The following is an 11,153-nucleotide window of genomic DNA, read 5'->3' as shown; positions in this document are numbered from 1 at the left end:
CTGGAACACTGAACAATCAAAACAACTTAAAAAAAATCTTTTTATGGTATCCAAAATCATAAAAAGTTAGCTACTAATCTACGTTTATGCTGCCATATCCAAAAAAGCGTACTCTTTCAGAATGAAAACTACTGGTCGCTATTTAAAAAAATATGCCCCCTTTGACAATGCAGAAGTACGCCAATGAACACAAATTTAAAGTGAATAGATTGATAGCAATAACTCCGGATACCATAAAAGGCTTCTTTGAAAGAAAGGTTGTTATTCGGCGTTCCAGATAAAATTTTCGTCTTGTATGTAAACATTGCAGCGGCCTTTGTTGCAATAAATGGTTGAAACTTTCCCTTAGATTAGCAAAATTCTGAAATTCTGCGCTCAAACTGTGATTCTATCAATTGAATTATGATGTGCCGTCAGCTAGCTTTAATCTTTGCCAAATTTTAGCTTTTTAAAGTTTTGTTTATTGCAGATTTTCCCTTTTCCTTTCTGAAAATTAGTTACACAATTTCTAAAAACTCTTTTCCACTCGCCAGCAAAACAATAACACTAAATGGCAAATATTGAAAGTACTTTAATCTCCAAATTGTTTCCACATGACGAATTCTCTTCAAAATGGCGATGTCTAAATTTTTTAATTGATTAGTGTCTTTTTTCTTATACACACATCACAATAAACACCTTATTTGTCTGAGTTTGTTATGCTTGTTTAAGATTTCCTCCGTTAACTGAACTCTCCTACCGTCTTTTTTGCATTTCTGTTCTGTAACCGATTAAATCTTATATTATAATTATAGCTATGGTACGGACAAACAAACAGAGAAAGTGGCTGCCACTGTATAAAAAACCACTATAAACTTTTGACACGTTCTTCAATTGCTTGCACCGGATTCTATGTTCTTTGTCAGCCGTAAGAATTTCCAAGAGATTTTAGGAACCTATTAAAGGCATTGAGAGCTCATAACTGACTTATGGTCCTTAAAGACCCTTCAAAAACCTTAATACCTGTTTAGAGTATTAAAAAAACTTGTTCTGAAGAGCCCTTAAGAAAGTATTATTGTCGCAAGTGCTTGAAACTCCGAAAACTTTTATGGATTATAAAGTCTTTAAGAGCTTTAATTACAAATCTTGCAGATGCTTTTACAGTCCTTAAGATGCTTTACTTTCTTAGATCCGAGCCTTTAAAAGCTTTTGTGAGCCTTTGGGTGTTTTAATGTATTTTAAGAGTAAGAGTAAAAAGGTGAAGTTTCAGAAGCAAGATCAGTTGGTTTTTTTGTGTTTGTGATTCAGGTAAAAGCAATTGCAAATTTAAGTATTATTAACACTTTAAGGCAATTAAGATTTTTTAAATTAATTGTTTCAATCGATCTATTGTTGCGTGGTAATTATACATTATATATTATATGATTCATTAGATGAAAAACGGAAATATCATCTGGATAATCTCTAAGGATCAGAAAACACACTAAACTTAAGATGAGTCTTTGAAAATTATGCTTATAAAATTAAAAAAATACCTTAAAAAAGGTGTTAGTGAACCTTGAGAAGAATATCTAAAAATCATACAAGAAATGTATTATATTTTTTAGTTTTTGAACAGCCTTTGAATAATTTCTGAAGAACTTCTGACATTTGTTTACTACGAATTAATTACTTAACTATACTCCATAGTTGATTTCTATATTTTGTGTAAGTAAGACAAAACGGAAATTCATACTAAGTAATAATCCCGCACTAATTAAAGTGAAACGTTTACCGAACGTGCCAGAATTGATTAAGTGTCCACATAAATTGGAGTCGCTTGATTATTAATCTCCTTGTGGTGACATGTTATTTACGTTAATAATGAAGAGAAACTCATTTTTTTTTCACGTTTCATTATTTAACGCTCCAGAAATTTAGGGCGCGCAGGAAAGAAACTTATTTTGTTAGAGGCGTTATAAAAAGGTTCTCAGATTACATTCAGTTATTTCACATAATACAAATCGATACTGTTTCAAATGGTTCTGTCAATTTCGAGGTCAATGGGGCTTTGTCACGTATCGCAAGTAGTGTTGATTAGTGTCACAATTTTCGATGACCGCACGTCATGTATCCTGTCGGTATCAGATCATTTGTTTATGGAAAGACCGATGGCGTTCGCACTGCTAGGAGAAAGTAAATTGCCCGCTTGTTGCTAAAAAAAGGCAGTAATCCGAAATTGTATCGTGCGATTTTTATCGTCGGATGCGAATTGAAAGGGGGGTCGTACGTTAGGACTCTGGAGAGTGTTACAAATGACCCCATCACCACTCTATACGACGATTTAGTATTGAGAATTGTACGTCATTTTCAGTCACACTTTCTCCGAATGTTACAATTCAAGTAATCGATTTGAAAAACAGTCAAATTGCATGTAGTAATAATACTAATCCATATACAACCACGTAAAGCGCATAACTATGCCGTATGAATTTGTCATATCGAAGAGAAATTAAAACCACACGATTGTACCGAATTTAGTCGAGTTCGAATGTGCATGTCAACTTAGATATTAAGCCGCTTAGAGGTGCGAAATGGTGAAACGAAACCTTCACACACCTCACGAGAGAATTGAGAACAATTCTCCCCGAAAAGAACAGCACTCTTCACTTTCCCCGCACAAAGGTTTGATTAAGAACATAGAAATTCTTATCGTGTTTCTCGTAAAAGTGTTTTATTAAACATTTAGGTCACCTCTCTAACACGCAATAAATTGACGTTCCGTTGTTATGGGAATCATTATGTGTAAATTACTTCCGCTTCAAGAAAAAAATCTGATTAAATGAATCAAAACTACCCTATTTGCATTTCTTATTTTTTTCCACTTTAAATGCGCCTTAGTAGTCAAATGTTTGCGATGGCGACTAATGCCAGACCGTCACGAAACGCGAGCAGCTCCTGCTAAATTGATTACGTAGGCAGCAAGGCAGCAGGAATTAGCATAAGGTAATTAAAAAACAATTTAAAAATATGAACGCATGTTAACGTTAAGGTTTTTCGATTGATTTAAATGATGTGGACTCTCAAAATTAAATGAAAGAACATACCCTCAACATGGGAAGTTCCTTTCAGACAATTAGCGCCCCTGCGCAACCTGCAAAGGTGTTGAAACATGATCTATTACACTACCACAGCAATCCGACAATGACTGCATGTATTACTAAAATTTGTTTCGGGGATCCGTTTTAATTTCCGTCGAAATTTATAATTTCCGTCGAAATTATGATTTTCCGCTCTCTGATTGGTTTCGAATACATAATTCTTATTGGTTTACTAAATTTCCATAAAGAGCTTTGAAGGCATACGGTTTTGGTATTATAATCAAAATACCCATACTGCAATTTTGGCTGAGCGGTAATCCTAAATTGAAAAACACTCATTTTCTCAACCATGGTGGATTGACAGCCGATTCGCCCACAATACACTAATCGACTTCTGCAATTGCGAAAAGTGCAAATCACATCCAATCAGTGAGTATCGTCTCTAATTCCTTACAAATTATTCCCCGCGGAACCGCTTCCAAATATCCACAGCGGAAAAGGCAGCCCGGAGGGTAATACACATTAAATGGAACCAGCGACTTCCATTTGCTGCACAACAGAATACGTTATGTTAATGATGTTGCGACTGTATGGCTTTTTCAAATAAAAATATGCAAGTCTAAGTGTATTAAATCTGACGGTTGCGCCATGTATAACGATTATTGCCGCGAGTCGCTTCGCTTCTGAGGTACTTGCAGTATAATTCACGTTACCAGAACATGCTTGAGATATTTTAAAATGCGAGTGAAATGTTCGTCGCGCGTCGAATAAGAAAAGATTCTCGTGTCCCTTGCGGCAAAACTTCTTTTGCGCTTTAAGTGTTACTTTGGTTTATTTGTTTCGTGTAATCATAAATCGTCTAATATGCAAGATTTTCTGCTGGAAACCATTTTAAAGGTCATTCTAGGAAATAATAACGGCACGCACGGTTCACCAATGCTGCCCTTTCACCTAAACCTTACTGTAAGTATCCTGTTGGACACCTTCGAAATCACACGGGGAACCTAGGAAAAAAAGTTCTTTGAAATAGTAGAAATTTCCTCGTTACAGGCCGCCCTAGAGGTTATACAATTACGCTAGAGGTCTTTGTAGAAATCTCCTTGGAAAACATTCGATGGAAATCTGATCTTACTACGAAACTCTCTAGAAACCTTCTTTCTTGGTAACTTTTTCTTGTATCCTTTCTTAACCCCCATCAATTTTAAGAATTAACTTCGTGCTATGTCTAGGAATTTCTAGATGGATAAGGTCAACATAAGAATATTTTTAAAAACCTTCTCTATCCTTAGAGCACTCTTTTTTTGATGCATCTTAAGATTGATAAATGCCCTAGAGATCTTTTTAAAAAGGGTCTCGATATTAGCAGTCCTCGTGGAAACCAACCGTCCTGAATAAGAGTCGCCATACAAATGCTCTTCGGTATTCATAAACCTCGCTTGTGTTTTGACAAACTTAGGATCTTAGTATTTCCGGGTTCATTTTTTTGGAACCGTTTTGAAATCGGTTCTCCGGAAGTCAGTTGCTAGGAACCTTTTTGCTTATCATTTTTGTAGAAATCTTAAATATCTTGGTAGAAATTTTCAAAACAATTGAAAAACCTCTTAAAAATTTACTCCGAACATTCTCTGAGATTTAAAGACTTCTGCAAATTTAATTAGGGGTCTTTGCAAAACCCAGGGGGTAATCACTAGACCTCAAATTTGTACAATACTTCCCCTTTGGGGGAAGTCCTTCAGTACTTCCTCTTAACTTCCCTATACTTCCCTGTACTTCCCTTTACTTCTTAATACTTCCCAGTACTTCCCCTTACTTCCCAGTACTTCCTTGTACTTCCCCCAAACTTCCCCTGTACTTTCCCAAAATTCCACTGTTAAGTAGACATTGATATAGACTTTAGATTTGCTTTTTCAATATTACACATAGTGACGGTTATAACGAGTCCACGAAAATGCATTGTATGCGAAATGCGAATGTCATGTGCAATGAATACTATACTATACCTACATGAGATGAGATGAAAAATTAGATAAGTAGTGTTAATCATTATTTATTTTCACACTTACCTATTTAATAATTACCTTTGTATTTACATGAGGTTTGAAGAAATTTTTAATATGAAAGAAATTAAGACATAAATTATTGTCATGTCAGCATTTTTTACTAAATTTTATAATAACATATGTACGGAACAATAATAATTATTCATAGATGGATACATAACAATACTAATTTATCGGTAATCACGTAAACCGTTACCTAAAAGTATTCAGACTCCCATTAATAATTGAAATCTGAAAATGTGCATACTAACATAGTTTTCCATGATCTATCGAAAGCAAATACACCCTATATTGTATTTCCGGCATCTACATGAAAATCTACGTCGTTTGATGCCACATTTCCCTATACCCAGCATCAAATGTTTTCAAGCTATTCAAGATTTTTCAAAATTTCTCATTATAAGGTTAGGGGTTGATATTGATATTTTGTGATTCTATGTATAATAGTACATTATATACCAAGGTAGAGGAGTCTAGTATTATTGCCTGCTATCTTTGTTATTATTATACTTACAGATTCGGTTAAATTGGTAAAGTTTAAAGTCTTTTGATGTTGATGAATATTCCAATGCGAGATTTTGAAAAAAAATAACGTTTCGTAGATAATTTGAAAAATGTGAAAATCGGCATTTTAAATAAGTTCAGATATTTTAGTAACAAAAAGAGGTGTATCTACCTATCGAAAAAAGTTTCAAATAAAAGTTGAAAGATTCGATCGGATAAATTCAATGGACGTAGAAATTTTTTTTCAAAATGGCGGTTTTCGAGATATTGACATCAACTTCCTTGTTTTGAATGGACGCCATATAGGATTCTTACGTCACTCGATATAGAAAAAATTACAAAACCAGTGATACTAAACACTCAACCCCAGTTGCCCTTAGTATTTCATGAGGGAATCAACCTTGCATTTTTGCCTCGAAGTTTACATTGTATTTGTTATGGCAATAATTCTATGGCCGATTATGATTGAAACCAAATTCGGTCGTTTATTGTCTAGCTCACTGGTTTTGTATTTTTGTCTCTATCGAGTGACGTAAAATGAAATATGACGTCCATTTAAAATAAGGAAGTTGATGTCAATATCTGGAAATCCGCCATTTTAAAAATTCTTTTTCTACACGCATTGAATTTATCCCATCGATTCTTGCAACTTTTATTTGAAACTTTTTTCGATAGCTCTATTTGTTACTAAAATATTTGAATTTTTTTTAAAATGGCGATTTTTCATTTTCCTTTCAGATCTATATTATTAAAAAAGTGAACGATTGGACAGAATTTTTTGTTTATTAATTTAACATGTCAATAAAGTGCGTGGAAGTAACAGTCAAGAAGGTCGTATTTTGTTCTGTCATTGAGATATTTTCAAAAAGTAATTTCGTTCGGATTTTTTCAAAGTGTGATAATTTTAAGTATGTAATTTCTCTGAAAATGACGGATAGTGGCAATTATTCATTTTAGAGAACTTATCTGAACGTTTATTGAGCGAAATTTCAGGTTGTGATTTCTAAAAGTGACAGCGTGAAAGTTCTCATTATTGACTACTAGTTAATAATAACCACATTATTAACTACTTTGAACAACTAACGAGAAAGCCTACTTTACAAATGGAAAAAAGGTTAATAAGTAGTAGTGAAAAAATAGGTTTTTATTTTAGGTATCTATATACATAATCACAATCATAGGTGTTGATTTTTTTGGAACAAGGCGGGATTTATGCACTCAGAAATAACTGCCGGATTACTTTTCAAGTGTTTACCAGATTTTACCTCTCCGGTCACCTTCTGTCACATTTCGCATCTTATGAAGAAATGAGTACTTCCTCTGTACTTCCCATATACTTCCCCGTACTTCCTCGAACTTCCCCGGACTTCCAGTACTTCCCCGAACTTCCCCAGACTTCCCCGTACTTCCTCATAACTTCCTCCATTCTGTACAATTACTTCCCCAGGTGTTTACCCCCTGGCAAAACCTTACCGTCGATTATCTTGAAATCCTTGAAATTCCCAGGGAAATTCGTTTAAATATAGCCCTAAAAGCCGTTTTGATGGTGTTCTTCATCGGACATTTTTTAGGATTTTTATGATTTAGGATTTCGGTGTAGCAAATGGGCAAAAGACAAAACAGAATTTTTTGCATTTATACATATTTGTGAGATTGGGGTACGATATAGAGAAAAAAACATATAGGTTATAAATGACGCAGAATTTAGGAATAATTTTGGGTACTGTCCATTTTCCTCGCCAGGGTAACAGTTTTCGAGAAAAATGGAAAACACCAGTGCGAGGTCACCTGAGGGGGTGGTTTTTGGACCAAAAGGGGACGAAGCACCCTCCTGAGAGGTGGGAACTTTTTTGATATATATTTACTTGTTTTTAAGGAGTCCGTACCCAAATCTTTAACAAAAGTTGCTCATTTTTCTATACTTTTACATTGAACATTTTCGTCTAAAATTAAGAGTTTTGCCACAATTTGCAAAACACCACTTTCCACTCCTTTCAACCCCCGGGATTTCACCCGTGGAAAAATTCAGCTGTTTTAATTATTTTTTCCCAATTTCTATTCATTTCACCTGCCTGAAAAACCCGGTTTCGCCCGGTAACTAATTTATTATTATTATTTATTATTAAATTTTTTTTTATTAAATTATTTTAGAGCTATTTAGCCTGGACTAATTCGTTATTTGTGAACCAATCTTTTAGGTTAGGATTCATCTTATAAACTGAAATTGAAGTAGCATGTCAAAAATAGATTGCACATGTGTAACGCTAACTTTCTTATTTGTACCCTGATTTTTACGAAATTTTAACAAAAGTTGCATCTTACAAATGGGAAATGAATGCATGTGGAAATACGCTTTTTGTAAATCGTTTACGATTACTTTTTGAACTTGCACTTTATCAGTGTATAGGTCGATTCTCACTTGCCTCGCATTCAGCTCGGCGTCGCGACGCAATGTCGTGGTGCAAAGCGTCGCCAAAAACAGATTTCATGTCATAATCTGTACTGTAGCCGCATTCATTTAAAAACATTAATTTAATCACAGATTTATAAATAAATTTTTCTTCAAACGTCATATAATATTGACATTACGTAGCTCAGCACTCTGAGTTAAAGTTTGACTTTTTAGAACAATCGAACAAGCGGCAGTGAAGTATTTTAGTGCCTAGGCATTAAAACGCTTCAGTGCCAGTGTCACATCGTTTTGCTTTGACAATTTGGTGTTATTTACATTAGGTTCTTCGTTCACCTAGCAAGTGCGTTGATCTTTCCTTCTGATTTTAACAGAAATAAAAATATAGTCAATCAAAGAAACTATTTATTTATTTAAATAATAGTTAATGTTGAAAGTGCAGTTAGTCATATTACCATTATTGAAATTAAACCCTGAGCTCGTTCCTGCAGCATCCAAGTTTTGAAGAGTCAAGTTTTGTTTAGCTCGTCTTATTTCCAATGAACTACAAGTATTTTCAAGAACTGGATTGGTCTCCACTTCAAATGGAGGAGTAGTTGAAGTCATTTCATCTGATAAACCTGGATTTTCTAAAGTTGTCGAAAGTATTTTTTGTGCAATTTCATTTTTATTTGAAATCGAGTCTTCTATGTAACCTTCAGCTACACAATTAGACTTCCAGCCACCGTGTCTCTTTAAACAAGTAATATCGGCTCCTGCGTCGACCAGCAGTGTAGCTGAAGTCCTTCTCATACAATGCCCAGTGTATTCTTTGGGGTTTTTCAAATTCAAGTACGACGCCACTTTTCTGCATATTTCTCCAATAAAGTGAATTCCCCTCACAGCTCGATGACATTTTCCCTTTGCAAATTTCAAAAAAAATCTCGAGTTATTCATGTTTGCTGGCCGAACGTTGACATATTTTCTATAAATGCCGATATAGTGTGCTCCTATCACTGTAAAGGACCGGGTTTTGTTAGTTTTACTATCCGGAATTTGTATATGAAGAAGAGATCCCAAATCTTCGATGTCTTCAGTCTTCATTTTTACTATTTCATCGCACCTACACGCGCCAGCAATGCCTATTATCAATGCAATCTGTAAAATATGTAGCGAAATTAACATCTATTATTCATAACTTATAACACATTGCACACCTTCATTCCTAAGTAGTCGTTATCGGGAGCATTGTTAATAAAAGCATCGAACTCATTTTTGGTAAAAACTTTTGACTTTTTTGGTATGTGTCCTTCATTTTGCCTCTTTAGGAAAGCTCTTAGTTTTAAATACTTGCTAATATCCACCCCATGTTTGACATTGAGTATACTCTTAATCATCGAATAAGTAGACCATAGGGTGGAGCACTTCTTGTTTTCTTTCGATTTCAGTTCCGAGAAATAAGCCAGAAGCACATGTTCCGAGTAGGTTTTTGCGTTTTTTTGCTTACACCAATCAATAAATTTCCTACAAGCTTTATCGTAGATGTCCTTTGACTTTGTCGGAAGTAAATTTTCGACCGCCGCTAAAGCAACTTCCTCCACGTCAGGTGGCGTGCAATATGAATCCATAATCTCTAAAGGAATTACAGAAATTACTAAGGTCGTAATTTTCTAAAAATTGAAGATACTTACCCACAAAAAAACTCGTCCACAATTAAAACGTCAAAACTAATAATGGCTAACTATTGCAATTGTTATAGCCACCACGGCCGACGCGCTCATGGCTACCTATAACGATCGTGTTAATATTTCTTCCGATTTGAAAATCATTATTTGGGCGTTGTTCTCACGTTTGAAGAAAAAATAGCATATATTATGCGGAGCTCAAGTAACTTCTTATGGCTCGTCAGTATTTTGCTGGCCTCGCTTCGCTCGGCCATCAAACACTGACTCGCCATAAAAAGTAACACTTTAGCTCCTCATAATATAATATACTATTATAAATATATACTTATAAATGAATCTGTGATTTAATCTTTTTTAACGCGTCGCGACGCCGAGCTGAGTGCAGTGCAAGTGAGAACGAACCTTATTGGCTTTATACTTATTTTAAAACAAATCAATTTTTTTAGAAAATCCGAAAACGCTTTTTTGATTTTAAACTAAGGATTTTAAACGAGCCCCTAAATTTTTAAGCAAGGATTTTTAAAAAAGATTCTATCAGTTTTTCTGAAGAAACTTAACCGTTATCTTGTTGTTTACCCTCGAATCTTTCGATGTTTGCATTCGATGTCCTCCCCAAAAGTGTAACAGGTCAGAAAACGTTAAAGAGTTTTAGGGCAGCTATAAAAGCAATTCTTTTAGTTCAAGCACCATATACTGTGGATGAGTTTTTTAACTTTTGTTTTCGAAACTAGTTTTTTTGTAATTATTTTAACGTGTTCTAGTATTTTAAATTGTGGAGTTATATGTTTATACTGTGTACATTTGACGTATCTCATGCAATGGCTCACATTGTCAGAGATAATAAATAAATATTGAATATTGAATTGATGAAAAAACTAACAATCACACCATCTTACATGTTACCTTATCATTCTCATTTTTTTCGATTAAAAATAGGCACCTTTTGTCATGAGTAACTTAGAAGCATTGACTTTTCAGCAAAGCTACTTTTTTCAAAGATTAAAAAAGATTGAAAATCAAGTGTTGTCTCCAATTCCTGTTAAACCGGAAGTCAAGCCGGAAATTTCACCCCCCATTAAATTTACCTTCGACTTGAAGTAGCAAAGGGGACATAAGAACTGCCACTATGTATCCGCTACTGAGCGGCCATTGTAAGGACACATAAATTGTAGCAAAGCATCTTGACGACACTCTGCTAATGACACAGGCACTTGTACGATCAGGCCAATATTTTACATCTGCTCCACTTCTTTGGAAAGTTTGTTCAGTGCACGTCACCACAATCGACGCAAATTTGGTAAAAAAATCGCCAACTTCGGCAAGCGAAAAGTTTAATTAGTATATAGCCTTGATTGGGGCGCGATAAGTACCTTACCCTACGCGAAGATGAAGGCCAACGGGTGGCAATTTATCAAAGTAAGGGATTCGATATTTCTTCCCCGTAGGTATAATTTCG

At 34.8% G+C, this 11,153-nt stretch overlaps 1 protein-coding gene across 1 annotated transcript; it reads right to left on the bottom strand.

Moving 5' to 3' along the window:
* Positions 1 to 6,920: 6,920 nt before the first annotated feature.
* Positions 6,921 to 9,640, bottom strand: LOC116176241. The gene is made up of 4 exons (XM_031494724.1): positions 9,230 to 9,640; positions 8,489 to 9,170; positions 7,097 to 7,151; positions 6,921 to 7,050 (listed from the first exon to the last, which is right to left on the bottom strand). Exons 1-4 carry the CDS (start codon positions 9,638 to 9,640, stop codon positions 6,921 to 6,923), a joined length of 1,278 nt encoding a protein of 425 aa, XP_031350584.1.
* Between the last annotated feature and the right edge of the window lie 1,513 nt (positions 9,641 to 11,153).

This window comes from Photinus pyralis, unplaced genomic scaffold (assembly GCF_008802855.1).
Source record: "Photinus pyralis isolate 1611_PpyrPB1 unplaced genomic scaffold, Ppyr1.3 Ppyr1.4_LG7, whole genome shotgun sequence".
Classification (NCBI taxonomy): Eukaryota; Metazoa; Arthropoda; class Insecta; order Coleoptera; family Lampyridae; genus Photinus; species Photinus pyralis.
This window is presented reverse-complemented; position numbering and strand designations above follow the sequence as displayed.